We start from the raw sequence: 17,450 nt of genomic DNA, 5'->3' as shown, positions 1-17,450 counted from the left end.
TTCAAACAATAGCGTTAACTGTTTATTAGCAAGTTTAATTTATGAGAAACATGTATATATCTCCTTGTTTGCTCCTACAGAGAAGGATCTCAAAACGACCCTTCTGAGGCAGGAAAAGAAGCCAACTCTTCTCCGCCTCAACAGTCGCTAGCGGTCTCCCAGACTTGGGGCTCCTGTACTAGGCACCACATCTCTCCAGGCTATGGCTCTTTCCAGTGTTCTGAGATGCCACGTGGAAACCAGGGTTGCACAGCTCTGGGCCCAGCTTCCTCAGATCTCCGCCCCCGCTCCTGCGACAACTGCATCCTTTAACCCCTTGAAGAATCCGACAGAAGCTCACTTCTCCCTAGTCCGGGTCCAATCTAGCTTTCCGTCCAACTCCTGGCACGCGCGCATCTCAACCGACCAATAGCTGGATGTGGCGCAGCAGACGTCAGAGAATACTAGAGAAAGGCGGCGCATTCCAATCAGAGAGTCATTGTTTCTATTGGCACAATGGAAGACCCCGCCCCTCTCGGAGGACTCCATTGTATGCGGGAGGTAGCAGGGCCTCGCGGGTTCCAAGCTAGCCAGCAGAAATAAACCAAAAGACGGGCTATACTAGTCGGCCTCCAAACTTGGCATCGGTGATGAGCTGCAATGCAAGGTGCAGAGCACTCATTCATTCTGATACCGAGATAGGAGTCAGGCCTAGGACCCCAGAACATTGCCCTGGGTGCGGCTCCCCCAGCTGAGTGGTTACTACTTCAAACAGTCCAAGAACTCTTGGCCAAGACCTCTGGCCCGCCCCTAAATGGTAGCTATGACATCACCAGCAGCCAATCAACGCATTCTCTCGCTCCTAGGTTTCTTTGCTTAGGAAATGTCTCGCTCACGCGGCTTGCCCTCGTTGTGGCTTCTGCGATCTGGCCCATGGGCTTCAGCTGTAGTGTTTGGGGTCTTTGAGTCTTAAGACTCAAGTCAGAGTTCTGTGACAGATACACCATTTGTGCGTGTAGGTGGAATATCTACAGCGGCTCTAAAGAAGGCGCTCCGTAGGATTGTAGTTCCTGACTGGAGGAGAGAGGAGCGGGACCTGGTTTTGAAGCACCCGCCGCTCTGTGGGTTCACGGACTAGTTAGTGGAAAGCACAAATTTCAGGTCGAAGAAGGAGGAAAAGAGCTGGGATTACAGAGGAGACGCCTGAATGACCTTAGGGATCTGGACTTCCGGTACGAGGTGCCTGAGCAGCACTTTTAGAGTGCCATTCCGGCTCTCGCCGCATGGACAGATGTGTTAAGGCACCATGGCTGAGGGAAATCAAGTTGTGTTCCCCTCAAGCAGGGCTGGTGACTGGTTTCCACCCTTGAGCCCGTAACGTCCACTAGATGTGGCTGTCTCCACTCTTCCTCCATTTGTGACTGCTATTTGATGGACGCTCCCTCACCTTGTTGTCTCATATATACTCTTATGTCCAACCCAGTCGTTCCTAATGCACTTCCAGGAAAGACAGATGAGGAGCCTGAAAGATGGTTCAGCTGGTAAAGATGCTTGATGTCCGAGTTTGAACACATGGGTTTGATCCCTGGAATCCATGTAAGAGTAGAAGACCCCACAAAGTTGTCCCCTGGCCTCTACCTGCTACTCCACCCTATAAAAATCAATCCACATTTTCAAATGAAATGCTAGTGATAATTCCTCCCTCTGCTTCCAAGGCCAGCTTTGTCGCTGTTCACGGTCATTTCTTCTCGGTAGTTCCAGTTGCAGGGTCAGGGACACAGATTTGATATAAGGTAAGAGAAACAAGACCAGACAGTCATGATGTGAGCTCCACAGGTCCTAGCCTTTTCCATTAGAATTTCCCTGTATAATTTGTTCATGTTCTGTACACCCAAGGCCTGAGTTCAATCTTCAGCACCATAGACAAAAGAAAGAGTCTTGTCACAGGCCTAGCACTCAAGAGACAGGAAGACAGTAGATCTCCGAGTTTGGGACCAGCCTCCGATACACAGTGAGACCCTGTCTCAAAGCAAAGCAAAGCAAAACAAGCACACATAAATCCTGACTGTAACTGTTCAGCTCTTCACCGGGCTATACCCGAACTCACTTAACATAGAGCGTCTCCCTCATGTCGGCAGCTGTAGAGCACGGCTGCAGAAAAACACAAACTTGGGGGCTGGAGAGATGGCTCAGTGGTTAAGAGCACTGACTGCTCTTCCAGAGGTCCTGAGTTCAATTCCCAGCAACCACATGGTGGCTCACAACCATCTGTAATATGGATCTGATGCCCACTTCTGGTGTGTCTGAAGACAGCTACAGTGTACTTATATATAATAAATGAATAAATCTTTAAAAGGAAAAAAAAGAAAAAAAGAAAAACACAAACTTCTGCTAATTGGTCTTGTTTACATTCATGACCACAGCCTTAGTGTGTTAGAGGACCTAGGCAACAGTGAGGTAGGGCCTTGAAAACCAATTTAAAAGAATATGGAGGGGCTGGAGAGATGGCTCAGTGGTTAAGAGCACTGACTGCTCTTCCAGAGGTCCTGAGTTCAATTCTCAGCAACCACATGGTGGCTCACAACCATCTGTAATGGGATCTGATGCCCACTTCTGGTGTGTCTGAAGACAGCTACAGTGTACTTATATAAATAAAAATAAATAAATAATAATAAAAAAAAGAATATGGAGGTTAAGAGAGGAAACTTGTGTCTACGGTCAGTATGACCAGGCAAGTAAAAAATATGCAAAGAAGGGGTGAGCAGTTAGTAGAGTGCTTGCTTATGTATGGAGCCCTGGGGTGGATTCTCAGCACTGAAAAAACCCAGCTCTGGTGAGGACACCTGTAATCCTAGCACTCCAGAGGTAGAGGAAGGATGATCAGAAGTTCAAGGTCTTCAGACACAGAGTTACATGAGACCGTGCTCTAAAAATAAATTTTAAAAAATCCAAGGGAACCTAAAGGTGGATTGTCTTTTTGCTTGTGTATTAGATTTATCTGATGTGTATGAGTGTGCTGCCTGCAGACATGTATGTGCAATGCATGTGTCTGGTGCCTGCAGAAGTGAGAATAGGGCATCTGATCCCAGAGAGGTACAGTTAGACATGGTTGTGAGCTGCCACGTGAGTACTGGTAGCTGAACCTGGGGATTCTGCAAGAGCAACAAGTGCTCTTAGCTCCAGCCTCGGTAAGGGTAAATTGTTAATGTGAGCTTAACAAAGTTGGACATGGGCCTGGAGAAATGGACCAATTGTTTAAAGAACCTATTAATTCGTTTTGTTTTTGTTTTGTTTTGTTTTGTTTTGAGATAGAGATTTTCTGTGTAGCCCTGGCTATCCTGGAACTCACTCTGAAGACCTTGAACTCACAGAAATCCCCCTGCCTCTGCCTCCTGGGTACTGGGATTAAAGGAGTACGCCATCACTCAGGTAGAGATATGATTTTTAATAGAACATACAAATGTACTAAACAAATGAAAACATCAATAAACTGGACTCCATTACAATTAACATTTTTTGTTTGTTTCTTTCTCGAGACAAGGTTTCTGTTTGTAACAACCCTGGTGGCTGTCCTGGAATTCTCTTTGGAGACCAGCCTGGCCTCAAACTCAGAGATTTATTTACCTGCCTCTGCCTCCCCAGTGCTGGGATTAAAAATGGTTCGGTCCTCAGCTCCGAAAAAAAAAAGGGAGTCAGGCTGGGCTGGAGAGATGGCTCAGAGGTTAAGAGCACTGACTGTTCTTCCAGAGGTCCTGAGTTCAATTCCCAGCAACTACATGGTGGCTCACAACCATCTATGAGAACTGGTGCCCTCTTCTGACCTGCAGGTGTACATAATAAAAATAGCTTTAAAAAAAAAAAAATAAAGAGAGCCAGCTAGATGTGTTACATGCCTGCAGTCCCGGTACTGGAGCTGAGATATCAGTTACCTGCTGGCTAGGGCTAGATAGTGAGACCATGTTTTAAATAACAACAGCAACAAATGGGGCTGGAGAGATGGCTCAGTGGTTAAGAGCACTGGCTGCTCTTCCAGAGGTCCTGAGTTCAATTCCCAGCAACCACATGGTGGCTCACAACCATCTGTAATGAGATCTGATGCTACACTGTACTCATATATATATAATAAATAAATCTTTAAAAGAGAAGAAGAGGAGGAAGAGGAAGAGGAAGATAAGAAGGGGGGAACCAAACCACCGCAGTCCTGTGCTTCTACAGATTCAGCCTCTTTGAAAACTGAAATGGGAAAGTTATTGACGTTAAGGCAACATAGCAAGATCTTGATGGACAGATGATAGATAGACATACAGACTATAAGTACGAAATCTAAGGACTCATGCTGAATACATATACAAGTCAATAAAAAATGCAAATCAGTAGATATCTGGATAAATGGATTAAATAAGCATTACAAGTGAATAGCCAGGAAACTAATGAAAAGGTTCAAGTCATGCTCTTTGAACGTAGCACTTTTCATCGTGTGCTATTCTTCCATTAAAAGAGGGAAAGGTGGGGTTGGGGATTTAGCTCAGTGGTAGAGCGCTTGCCTAGCAAGTGCAGGGCCCTGGGTTTGGTCCCCAGTTCGGGGGGGGGAAGGAAAGGCTCGGCAGCTAAAGCACTTCGAAGATAAGTGTGAGGACCAGAGGTCGGATCTCCAGCACCCGCATGAATATTGGATGGATGTGGCAGCCTGGTCATAATTCTCAGGTTTAGAGTGCAGATTGGTATCCTTGAAACATCTGGCGGTATGCTACACTAGCTGTATGCTGAGCTCTCCGGTCAACTGAGAGACTCTGCTTCGATGAATGAAGTGGAGGGCTATGGGGAAAATGCCCACTGGGCTTGGACCTCTATCTGCACAAGTGTGCTCACACACACTACTGCCCACACAGATACATTAAAAGAAAAAAAAAAACCAGATTTCTCCTCGTTGTAGCCTCAAACAATGGCTTTTGAGGATAGAGCTGAACTCTCTACCCCTCAAAAGAAGCTGTGCCGGAATAGACCAGTGATGTCATAGACCGGTGATGTCCCACACGAGTCACACCTTTATGCACCCCTGCTAGGTGCCATTTCTGGTTCAAAACACTGCTCAGCCTACAGATTCCTACTGTCCCCATTTGCCTCTCAATCCCATCTAAACACTGTCCTTTCTTGGCAGAGCTAAGTGCTCTCTGTCCCCCGTCTCTCTCCTGCCTAGCCACATCTCACATCGACCCTTCCAAGCAGCTGGAGAGGAATCTTTTGGCTTAACCACAATCTCCCTTTATAGCTACAATTTTATGTTGTAAGACTATTGCCAAGGTGTTTGATGAAGGGATTTAGGAGTCCTGCCCTTCCCCTAGGATGTTAGGGAACAGGACCCGTGTTTATGTAACTCCTGGCTAGGACTTCTGTATCTCCTACAAACATGTGGGGGGGAGTGGGGTGAGGGGGTGGGGCTGGGCAATCCTGCAAGTGTCAGTGTGGGCCTCACAAACCTATACATTGTTTATCTAGGAGCCAGCCCTCGGACACAGCACAGATCAGCCCAGCTCTTCCCACAAAGTCAGAGTGTACATCACGGCAAAGGTCAAGATGTTGCCCCAATGCTCCTACCCCAGCTTCCTGGGGACCCAGCTTTTCTCCTGAGGGTAATGGTTTCCTGCTTGCTTGAAGCACTCAAACAAAATCAGTTATGGCTGGAAATCAGTGTCGTTGACTCTGGATGTGACAGAGGAGGCAACATATCTCAGGGCAAAGAGCAGTGAGCAAACTGTGGCCCTCCACCCGGAGCCTGTGAGCTCAGCATTGTGACAGAGCCGATGGCTAAGGGTGGACAGTGCCTGGAAGATTGCTAAGATCCCCTCTACCCCACAGTTTTCCTTTGAAATGTCCCTGCCTTTTCCGAGCAACTGTTGAGGCCCGAGCCTCTGAGCCTCTACTCTATCTGATGCATGTATTTTGTATTTGGGTGTACACAGCAAGGTCAGAGGGTAGAATCAAGTGTTTTTTTCTATCGCTCTGTATGCCTTTTACAGTTTTTTTTTTCTTTTTTTCGGAGCTGGGGACCGAACCCAGGGCCTTGCCCTTGCTAGGCAAGTGCTCTACCGCTGAGCTAAATCCCCAACCCCCCGTGTGCCTTTTTTTTTAAATTTTTTTTTTTTTTTTTTTTTTTTGTTGGCATAGATGTATGTCCACTACATGTGTGTCTGGTACTTGCAGAGGTCAGAAGACACCAGATCCCCTGGAAGTGGAGTTATGCGTGATTGTAAGCCACTGCATGGGCTCTGAGAACTGAACCTGAGCCTTCAAGAGCAGCTGGTGCTGAACCACCTCTCGAGCCCTTCTACTTAAGGAATTTCTTTTTCGTTTTTAATCATGTGTTTTTGAGAGTTCATGCAGTGCTGGAAAAGGCCAGAAGAGGGCACTAGATCTCCTGGAGCTGGAGGAGGTATTAGGCGGGTTGGGCGTCTCCTGATAGGGGTGGTGGAATTGAACTAGGGTCCTCCCCAAGAATGTGGGTGCTCTTACTTTCTTAAGCACTGGGCCATCTCTCCAGCCCCCCACCTTTCACTTTTTACATTGCATTTTACTATTGTATGTGTGTATATGCATGTGTGTGTGTGCACGCGTGTGTGTATGTACGTAGGGACGCAGCACAGCACCCATGTGGAGGATACTTGCAGTTGGTTCTTTCTGCCTCCCATGTAGGTCCTGGGAAGCAAACCCAAGTGCATGGTACCTCACCTTGCTTTTTACATGGGAGCTGAGAATCCAAACTGGGGTGGCACTTTACCAACGAAGTCATCATTGCTCCTGTCCCTGCCTTCACAGCGGACTGTAATTCTGCACGCATAGACCTGTATGAAGACTAGGGCTGCAGGTCAGAAATGCCTGAAGAACCAGACTTTGCCGTTGTCCATGGGCCCTCATTTTTCCTGCCCACTCTTAGTGAGAGATACTGTACTGACCTGAGAGAAAACAAGCTTTTTTATAAAAACAATCACTGTCTCTAATAAAGCAGGAACGCACACTTAACTGCACCCTGGTTAACATATTCTTTCAGAATATAAAAAATTATGAAATCTCTGCTGAGGTTTCAACAGAGGAATCATGGTGGACCAAATAACAAGAGAATGGTAACCAAGCCAGCATGCTCAGGGAGAGCAGAGCTGGGAGAGGGACCTGCTCGGCCGAAGACCATGCAGGGAGCATGTGCAAGGCTCAGGTTCAAGCCCCAGCAGCGTAAGAGGGAGATGAACATGAGACAGAAAGGGAGCACCAGAGACTAGCTGTGACGGCAGGATTCGATAACTTTATTTTACTTGTTTTCTTAGTGAGACAGGCTCTCCCTATATAGCCCTGGATGATCTGGAACTATGTAAACTCGGCTGATTGTGGTTATCTGTCTGCCTCCCAGGTGCTGGGATTAAGGGTGTGCACCACCATGGCCGAGATAGGAATGGGACCCAAAAGGGATAGCTTCCTACAGGTGTGCCCCAGGGCAGTGGCTGCGGCTGGGCCCTACAGGAAGCACGGGAGAGGCCAGTCTTGTCAAGGGCCATCACCTCTCTGGGCTGCAGATGTTAAGCTGGAGGTGTGAGGTGCTGAGCCCCACCACCCTTCCCATCCTCTCCCCTCAGGATCATACAGGGAAGCCCGATTCCTGACGCCTATAATTTATTTCTGAAGGTGAGCTGTGGTACATAGGAAAATACACATGGCTTTTGGCCTACTTTTTTTTTTTTTTCCAGAGAAAATAGATTCTGTCATTGGCTTTCTCGGCACCATCATCCTGTCCCATGGGGCTGCAGGATGGATGGCCTGTCTCTAGGATCCCGCTTTCAAGGCAACAGCCTGGCCAAGGCCTCTGGGGCTGAAAGCAGGGGACTGAGGGACAGCGGTCCCTAAGGGGGTAAGGGGACAAGGGCTGCACATGAGCAGCACTCACTGCAAAGCTAAGGCAAAGCACAGAGCTGGCAGAAGGCGCCTCCCTCACCCTACGGACACGGCCTGCTGAGGCCCGGCCCAGACAGTGGGTAGGGATGGCAGCAGCCCAGCCTGGAGCAGCAGCAGGACTCTGGGTGTGCACATGAGGACGGGGTGGGGGTGACATGCTGAAGAGGCAGCCTACCAGCAAATAGAAGGCCTTCAGCTTGCACTTTCCTCTGCCCCAACAGAGGTCCCAGACTGTGGTCCCCAGTCCTATATCTGGCCCCTTACACTGACTTCAGGTAAGGGGCCCGGCTCAGGTCCCTTCTAATCTTTTATCACCTCACAATATCAGTGCAAAACATCCTTAGAGCAAAGCCCCTGAGTTCTCTGCACCCTCCCAGGGCTGCAGAGAAGGGAGTAGAGAGAAGTGCTAGCTGGGGACCTCTCCCAGGTCCGGAAACTCCTTGTACATCTCTTGGACAATCATGCGGTCCATCTGGCACTGCGGTGAGGTCTCTTCCTCAGTCAGGATGCGCCGCAGTGTAGCCTGCAGGTCAGACAGCCGATGCCGGTGCTGCAGGTAGGGTGTGGAGCGGACCACGGCATGCATCAGGGAGAGGTACTCCATGCGTAGCTGTAAGAAGAGCAGGCTGGTTCAGCAACCCCTGGAACGGCAATGGCCCCAGAGGGGAACTGGCCTCTACTGTCCAGTGAACTATGGGACAACAAGGCAGCTCACACTCTTCGAGTTCAATGCTAATGGCTCTCAAAGCTGTTGGAGAGTGAATGAATGAGTCTCCCAGAATGTGGCCGCATCGGTCTTGCCAGGTCTTTGGTGCCTGGTCCGCTAGGTACCATGTGTGCCAGTCAGAGCCCTTGGCTTCTTGACATCTCTTGCCCCAGACCTTAATTACAACCACGATCAGACAGCGATCTGCTCTCAAACATCTCATGCAGATCTTTCCTGAAAGCTCCCAAGATCATCCAATCACCTGCTTGTCATTTCCTACCTATCTCAGTCACCTCAAACACACACATCTGCCACCAAACTCATCACCCCACCCCCACCCCCACCCCGCGGAGGCACAGTGCTTCGCATGCTCTTTAGGAAAGTTGCTGCTTTGGTCGGCTGATCAGTTGAGACCCGGAGTGCATGTGTCCTCTTCGATTCCCCTGCATCCAACCCCCTCTGCTGTACCTGTCCTTATGGTAGCACTGCCCATCTTCTGCCCTTTGACCCTAAGCTGCCTGAGCAGCTGGTCTAGTGCTGTCTGAAATGCTGTCTTCTGCTCACAACCCAGCCTTCCCTTGTCCTCACTAGGACAAACCAAAGAGTCCACCACTGTCAGTCTCCTGCCTCATCTGTGCACCTCCTGCAGTGGCACAGTCTCTCCAACACATTGTCCATTTCTCTATGGTCCAGACCAGGGCCTGTAACAGTACCTCCCACCTTCAGAAGACCCTCCATGATCCATATTGTTTCCTTTTCATACCTGTCATTTCTGTTTCTCTGTACAGAAAACTGTCTACCTTCATTTACTGCTCCCAAGTCCTTCCCCACCTCCACTCTCCCAGTAACTTAAAACTTTCTCGAACTTTCCATTCAGACTTGACTCCCTTCACCACACTGGCATTGCTGGCCAGTCACCACTGGCTTCCATGCGGCAAATTCAAAGACTAATTCTCCACCCCACCCTAGGATCCTAACAGTGTGGCTCCCCTCTGCACACTGCACGTGCCCTTGGCTCACTTGGGTTTCCTCTTAGCTGAGCCTGCTGTGTCACAGCTAACACCCAAACATCCCTGCTGATTATACCCATCTGATCGCCTCGGTGACCACCCAGTCACAGGCTTCTGCTCATGTCTCTGCACAGACGACATCTCCCTGATGCAGTGGCACCTCGATGTCAACTGTTTCATTTCTTAGTTCAGGGACAGAAGTCAGCCTGATGCATGCAAGGCAAGCGCTCCATCGGCCGAGCCCGAGCCCTAGCCCGAGCCCGAGCCCTAGCCCGAGCCCTTGGCCTCATTCTTTTTTTTTTTTTTTTTTCATTTGGTTTTTTGAGACAGAGTGTCTCTGTGTAGTCCCGGCTGTCCTGCAACTTCATCTGCAGATCAGGCTGGCCTCGAACTCACAGAGATCCAGCTGCCTCTGCCTCCTGAGTGCTGGGACTAAAGGTGTGTGACACCACACTGCCTGGCTTGTCTTCTTGACTCATTCAAAACACAACTCTGTCTTTCCCTAAGAAGTTCCTTGGGTCTCTTTCATTAACATTCATCTATCCTCCTACCTGTTCAAACCAATCCAGAAGCAGGCTCTGCCGGGCCCACTTGCAACACACCCCAAACCTGGCCTACTTCACCACCCAAACAGCATCTCCCCACCCACTCCTGCCTCGGGCTTCCTGGCTTCCACTCTGCTCTCACAGGAAGGCAGTGAGTTCCTTCCTCTTCTGAGACGCAATTCCAGCTCTCTTCAGACATCCTGCTCCAGTTTGCCACAGAGCTGGCTGCCACGTCCTGGTTTCTGAGTAGCCTTCCACACTTGGGCTCTGGCGGCAGTAGCAGCCCTGCCCCCTCACCTCCACTCAACGTCACAGTCACCCCTTTTTGTTAAGTGGCTGCTCAGCTCCAACCCCCTGCAGCGGCCTCCAGGCACCTTGTCTCCAGGTGACAGGTCGGCGATCTGCCGCACAGTGATGTCAATGAGCGCCATCATGTCTGTGTGGTAGAAGATGGAGGCTGTAGCAGCGCTGCTGAACACGTCCTGCAGGAACTTGAGGACAGAGTGTGGCGGCTGGGGCTCATGTCTGAAGATACGCACAGGATCGTCTGGAAGGCAAGGATTCAGGAGTCAAAGCAGGGGAGGCGACAGAGTGCATCCGAGTGGCACGTGCACCTGTGCGGACTTCTAGGCTCTCACCCCCTCTGTTCAGAAGCAAAAGCAGCTTCTCCGAGAAGATCTTCACGTTGGTGTGCTTGCTTAAGGCAGCCATGATGACATTCTGGTCAGGAGCTGAGGAAAGACACGGGTGGAGACAAGGTAAGAGTGGGTACAGAAGTCTGCAAAGCCTCCTTCCAGATGTGTCGCACCCCACCTGTCAGGTGCAGGTTGAGAGCCAGAAGCAGGTTCATGCAGAGGTCTGGCAGCTGCTCTGTAGTGTCCAGGGGAAGGCCATCCTCAACGATGCTCAGTAGGAACTGGGCAAAGGGTGTACCCAGGTGTTCTGAAAGAATAGCACAGAGAAATACACAGATCCAACTTTTGCTCCCCATACAATCCAGACTCCCTGGCTTTCTGTGAGCCCAAAGAACACCCTCTTCTAGTCAGTAGGTCTCCAGGCCCTTGAGACACACATAGTTCCTACCTCCGGGACCTCCAGTCCATTGCTTAGCCATCTGCATTCTTACCATAGTGTGCGTAGGGCACCGCCTCTCCCATGGAGAAGACCATGGCCAGGACGAGGGCGGAATAACAGAGCTTCTGGTGGTCTGGCGGGGTAAGGAAGGTAGTCAGCAAGGTCAGGAATCCCTGGCAGATAGTGGGAACAGTCTCCAAGTGGTAAGGAGTGCCCCACCCCCGCCTCACCCTGTGTGTCAGTCTGCATGTCCCGAGCCAATTCCACAGGTAGCACGGAAGAGACCAGAGTAGAGATGATCGCTGCGTCCAGGCTGCACATGGCGCCGAAGCACTTGAGGAGCAGCAGCCGAAGTGACGCTCGGTGTTCCTGCAGAAGAACCTGTGTGCTCAGTGCCCTTACTCCTGCCCACATGCCTCGGCGCCCCCTCTCCCTTGTCTTATACATACCATTTGGTAATAGGCCACCAAGGCTAGGACAGACTCGAAGTCACTCCTTTTGCACATTTTCTTGCAAACTTCAGGATCTGCATCCGTCTGGAGGGAAGAAGAGGAGCAAGCAGTGTGAGGTGAACATGTGTGTTAAAGGGTGATGGTACAAGGTAGGCTCACGGCTCCCATGGCAGACCCATGAGGGTCCCGACCCCGTACCAGGATGTGCAGCAGTTCCTCAAGGTAGCAGCGGATGACATCCTCGTCCTCGTAAAGCGCCCAGCTGCGCTGCTGGGCGTCATCCTTCCTTCTAGCCAGGTCTGCAAAGATCACCTCCAGTCTCTGCTGGTCATGGCAGACCTGCCCCGAGGGTAGGGCTGTGCTCAGGTCCTGGGGGAAGAAGGCAAAGAATGACTGACTCAGTAAGACCTCTGCACATCACCAGCTCCAGGAAGCCTCCAAGACCAGGGCTCCGTAAGCCTGACGTTCTTTGAACTGGGGTCCCACAAAATTCACACTGTGTAGGCCAACTCTAGTCTCGACCTTGTGGTAACAGACTCTGCTCAAGACTCAGCTGTGGGAATTTCCAACATCCCAACTCTCACCCTAGAACTGGATGAGCAGCTCCTGGGAGGCAGGCATGAGCTGTCCTTGTATGTGACTCAGGATTCTCATTCTGGTTCCACACAGGGCCTGGTCTGTTGCACCTTATGCTAGCTGCTATACCCAGCACAGGCGTACACACGCTGGCTGCTACTACTCTCCACTCACTCCAACCAGAAACCATAGGTGGAGCCTAAGAAGTACCTTCGGCCCACTCAAACCCTTGGCTGTCCTAGAATCGGCTATGAAGACCAGGCAGACCTCAAACTCAGAGATCCACCTGCCTCTGCCTCCTGAGTACTGAGATTAGAGGCATGCAGCACGAGATGTGACACCAGTGTCCCAACTTTGACAAGGAACGCTAGCCATCTTGAAAGGCCCACGTCACTCACTATCATCCAGGTTGGCACCTAAGCCAACCATCAAAGCTCACCAAGACTCCTTTTCTCTACATTGCCAAGGCTAGCAAGGCACTGGTCTCTCACCCGCACTTCTTCTTTCCTTGCATCCGAACTCTCAAAGACAGCGGAGCGCCAGCAGATAGTGGGAAACCCCTTCAGGCGATGGGAAGCTTCCCCTAGTCCCACCTCATCCTGGCCTCTATTATCACCTGCCTTAGGCTCACCTGCTCCCTCACCACCAGCTCCCACACTGCCTGTGATCCAGACATGCCATCCACCTTCTTCCTTCCTGTGAGCCATGCTTGGTCCTTACAAGCTGAGCCTCTGTCTAAAACATTCTTCCTCCCTTTCTCCTTCATGGGTCAACTCAAATGACTCAAATAGCCAGCCCAGTAAAAGCCAAGGGCTAGACCTTGACAAATACCTGTCACTCAGCCTGGACACAGGTGTGAGGGCAGGAGAGGGGTGGGACTAGCAGGCTGGCTGAGGGTGGGGAGGCTCCTTGGCCGTGCTGCCCACCCTCACCTTGCCCTCTACCAGCGAGAGGAGGACCTGCTCCATGACAGGCGAGCTGGCTGGTACGGAGGCCTGGATGTGACCCACCACGACACCAATGGCCACACGACATAATTCGTGGCTCAGACCGGTGTTTCTCCGCACAAGTTCCATCAGCTCTGCCCCAATGGTCCTTGGCACAACTGTCTCAGTAGCTGGCTTCTCCTCTGTGGTCTCTGGGCTCAGGGAATCCAGAGCTTCGAGGTCATCAGGGGCTGAGTTTGTTTCAGCTGCCACTTCCTCAGCAGGGGGCTCCGGGGATGGTGCCTTGGAGGGAGAGGGCTGGGCCTGGGACACTGTAGTGTGGGCACTTCGGCGAGGTACAGGCGGAGGTGTGGGTGAGCAGCTGGGACCCAGCTCAGAGGGGCTAGAGCCAGTGTAGAGTGTGTCCATAGAGGTGCTGCTGACTGAAGAGCCACTAGACACAGAACTACCTCCAGAGGGTACTGCTGTGCGGCCACCTGTGAACAGAAAACAAATGCTATGCTGGGGCAGCCTGCTGGGAAGCACCATGCTTCTTGGCCTAGAGGACCCGACCATAGTACCAGACCCAGTTCCTCTGCTAGGCCCTATCTCCTAACCAAGCCTGGGGGCCCAAACATGGGGACTCTATATTTACCCCAAGTTCCAAGCGCAGGGTACTCCCACCCCAATTACCCAAGCCTGGCCCTCTCACCACTCCCTGAGATCACCAGGGCCTCACGGTCTCGGCGCTTCACCGGTGGGGGTGGGGTGGCAGGTGCTGCTCGCCGAGGCTGTGGTGGGACCTGAGAGAACAGAATTGGGATCTAGGGGAGGACAGGCTGCCAGCTGCACCTGTGACCTGAGCAGACCCCTTGAGTCTCTAGATGAAGCCTTAGTCCCACACACCTCCTTCTAAAAGATACCCTCACTCCATACCTGGTAGAGGGCTCCATCTGTCCCGAGATGCTCAGAACTGGGTAGGCTATGCTGCCGTTCAAACCCAGTTCGACACACTCCATTGGGCTGCCTAGATACAGCAGTGTCCAAATGGTGGTCACTGGTGGATGGGGTCATAACCGAAGCACTGGAAGCTGAGGTGCCCCTTCGAGACAAGGTCTCTTTCCGATGATGAATAAGCTTCCTGAGAGACCAACAGACCATGGTGGGAAGGCTCCTCCCTATTCCCAAAGTGTACATACACGTGCATGCGCACGTGCACACACACACACACACACACACACACACACACACACTCTCATACGTACACTCTAAAATCAATATTTCTGTGGGATGCTGTGACCTCACAGTACAGGCCCCTCATCCATCCCACTCTGTGGAACCTCATACTAACCCTAGTATGCCTCCACAGTATCTCTGGCCCTATTAAAGGAGCCTCCCCACCAACATTCTCAAGAGAAAGTACGACCTCCGCTTCCCGGATACTCACTGAAGGACTCCACGCTGTTCCAGGCTGTACTTGCCACCATCTCGCATGGCTGTGTTGTGCACAGCCTCAATGGCCCGGTCAATAGCTTGGAGGACATCTTGCTCCATGCCCTAAAGGTAGGTGGGTAGTTAGACCGGGGCGCCAAGTGGGGTTGACCGGCTCAGACCCAGCCCAGTCTGGAACTAGCCTAGAATTCTGGACACTAGAAGACAGCCAGAACGGAATACAGAATGCAGAGTTCAAATCGTGTCACTCGGGACGCAGGGGCACAGGGTGACTCTTTGATGGCATTTTACATTTAGAGGCCCCCTCAGTTTATCCCATACACAGGCTCTTGGCAATGACAACTCTAAAAACTATAGGTCTAAGAGAGAAACCATCGGAATCCCAGATTGGGACCAGGAGTATAAACCTAGCCTATCCTTGGGCTCGGCTCAGAGCCCAGAGTGAATGCCAAAAGGAAGACTCCCGTGTCTGGAATCCTTAATCAGTCACTCTGGAAGCTGATCCTTCACAAAACCAAGGTCACTCTCCAGAACAGCCTTGTCTCCCTCCGTAGGGCCTTTCCCAAGCACTGGGAGGTAAGAGTCGGCCAAAAGAACCTCCCCTCCCAAGCTCTCCTACCACTTTTCCAGACCACCTCTGGGTAGGCGCTCAGTGCTTATGGTAAAGGAGGGACTTGAATGACCGGCCTGGTTCCTGGCCATCCTCAGTCAGCCAGGGGCCGGTCTTCTGCTCTGTCTGGCATGGAGGGAGATGTGGATTACAGCTGTGGGACTGTAACCCCAGAGCAGACCTGAGCACACTCTAGGGTACAGTTTTGTTGTCTGTTTTGGTTGGCTGGGTGGCTAGTCTTTTGAGATGAGAATTTCTGCAGCCCAAGCTGGTCTGGAAGTTGCTTTGTAGCCTAGGCTGGCCTGGAACGCATGGTAATCCTCCCCAAGTCTCAGACTGCAGACATAAATCACCACGTTTAGTTTCAGAGTGAGTTTAAGAAGCTTCCCTGATAGTATCAGAAAAATATAGGGGTCAGCAAAGTCCTTCAGGAGGCAGAAGGTGTGTGGGTGGGTGGGTGGGGCCGGGAAACACAGCTCCAGTGACAGGAAGGGAAAGTTTTGAGGAAGAATGGCAAACACCAGGATGAATGAAAATGAGACAGAAATTTGCAGAGTCGGAGGAACTGAGACTAGGGGTATGCCGGAAGAAAACAGAGGAAGTGATCCAAGAAAGAAGGGGCCTTTCTTTCCTTCTCAACCCCCCAGCCCCACTGACCCTGGTGGAAGCAGAGGCTCCATAGGCCTCGACGAAGAGACAGGGCTTCCCCAAAAAGTCTCCAAAGAGACCCCGGCACTCAAAAGGCTGAATTGAGCATGACACAGTTTTTAGATTTTTCTCACCCAGAACACCTCTAGAGGAGACTGAGGGTCTATGAGGAGGACCCTAGAACCAGGAATCTCTCCCCTTTGGCAAGACCAGATGACATTTCCAAATTTATCCCAGTATTTCTGTCTTTAACTGGGCTGGGACAGGATGTTTCCATAGCTAGGCACTAGGGCAGGGTAGGAGTCTGGAACCGCCCAGACTGCCCTCGGTCCCCGTCCTCCTACAGCCAGAATAGGCTGGCTGCAGACATTGCAGGACTACACTTGAGCAAACAGGAACTGGAGCAGGCTCCATCCAAGGAGACCAGGCCATCTTCAGAACAGGGGAAGCCATGGAGGAGGCGCACTTCCTCGAAGTGTGGACAGCTCCCATTCCAGGATGGAGCTCCCAGATTTCAGGGAAGGAAATCTGAGAAATCAGGAGTAGGGGCTTGGGGGAAGTGGAGGCTGTACTAAGGAACCTTGTCAGCAGAGGGCCGGGGCCTTGGTTCCAAAAAGGTTGGGGAAATTGTCCTTGAGGAGAGCTTGATAGGTGGGCGAGTTCAGGAGACAGAAATACTACAGGAATTGGGAACAGCATAAGGGACGGGAATGCCTGTGGCTCTGGGGTCCAAGTAGGTGGGGGGCGGGGGGGGGGACTAAGAACCTGGAGGGTGGTTGAGGAAACAGGTGGTGTATGAGGTGGCGAAGTCAGTGGAGGGCATGGTGGTCTTTATGGTAAAGGTGCAGGCTACAACTGGCATCTTAGGGAAGGGGAATAATTAGGGTTTGGGGTCTAAGGGACTTGGGTAATGAATGGACGGGAGTTTCTGGGTCTAGTTCCAGAATTCTATGCAGATGGAGGCTGATTATGGATGCGAGAGAGCCTGGAGTCCCAGTTCCAGATTAAGCTTTTCACAGGCCTGCGTTTAGATGTCAAAGGCCTAGTCTCTAGTGGGTGTTGATGGCCCCCGGAAGGGGGTCTCAGTCCTTACTGTTCTTGGGACTTAAGGTCAGATTTCAAACTCCTTGTCTGGTAGAAATCCCGAAGAATCTGTCAGAGCTTCCTGGATAGTTTCTGCGTGCTGGTGAAGGGGTTCGGTCGAGAGGCCTGGGAGGGTGGGACACACTCACCTGCAGGCGATGCAGGTAGGCAGGCGGCACGTACCCGGTCTCGCCACTGCGCGCCCGTGCCGCTAACCACCAGTGCGTGCTGCTGCGCTCCAGCACCAGGAAGGTTTCGCCTGCAGCGAACGCCATGGCGTTGGGCTCCGCGGAGCGGAACGCATACAGCGCGCGGTACATGAGGCCGGGCCGCTCTGCGCCGCGCCGGTGCTGGGTACGCGACGAAGGTTGCAGTGCCGGGAAGCCCAGGCCCTGAGTGCCGCGCTCGCCCCGCCCCGCCCCGTGACACTCCACGCGCGCGCATGCGCGAC

General features: G+C 51.7%; 1 protein-coding gene across 1 annotated transcript; it reads right to left on the bottom strand.

Annotated features, from left to right (window-relative positions):
* Positions 1–8,257: 8,257 nt before the first annotated feature.
* On the bottom strand, positions 8,258–17,404 carry Nckipsd (NCK interacting protein with SH3 domain). The gene is made up of 13 exons (XM_032910675.1): positions 17,149–17,404; positions 14,654–14,763; positions 14,143–14,347; positions 13,919–14,009; positions 13,213–13,703; positions 11,903–12,073; positions 11,702–11,788; positions 11,483–11,621; positions 11,305–11,385; positions 10,992–11,120; positions 10,817–10,909; positions 10,553–10,725; positions 8,258–8,527 (listed from the first exon to the last, which is right to left on the bottom strand). The coding sequence occupies exons 1-13, from the start codon at positions 17,317–17,319 to the stop codon at positions 8,324–8,326; spliced, it is 2,145 nt and encodes a 714-aa protein (XP_032766566.1). The 5' UTR covers positions 17,320–17,404; the 3' UTR covers positions 8,258–8,323.
* Between the last annotated feature and the right edge of the window lie 46 nt (positions 17,405–17,450).

The sequence above is a fragment of the Rattus rattus genome, chromosome 8 (assembly GCF_011064425.1).
Source record: "Rattus rattus isolate New Zealand chromosome 8, Rrattus_CSIRO_v1, whole genome shotgun sequence".
In the NCBI taxonomy this organism is placed as follows: Eukaryota; Metazoa; Chordata; class Mammalia; order Rodentia; family Muridae; genus Rattus; species Rattus rattus.
Note: the sequence above shows the minus strand (reverse complement) of the source record. Positions and strands in the feature narration are given on the sequence as shown.

What these genes read in the sequence shown, in the direction of transcription:
- Nckipsd (XM_032910675.1), bottom strand. Translation starts at nt 17,319, where the DNA reads ATGTACCGCGCGCTGTATGCGTTCCGCTCCGCGGAGCCCAACGCCATG. An exon ending in CATGCAGACTGACACACAGG is followed by an intron (nt 11,386 to 11,482) that starts GTGAGGCGGGGG and finishes TTACCCCGCCAG; the next exon opens with ACCACCAGAAGCTCTGTTAT. An exon ending in TCTCAACCTGCACCTGACAG is followed by an intron (nt 10,910 to 10,991) that starts GTGGGGTGCGAC and finishes GTCTTTCCTCAG; the next exon opens with CTCCTGACCAGAATGTCATC.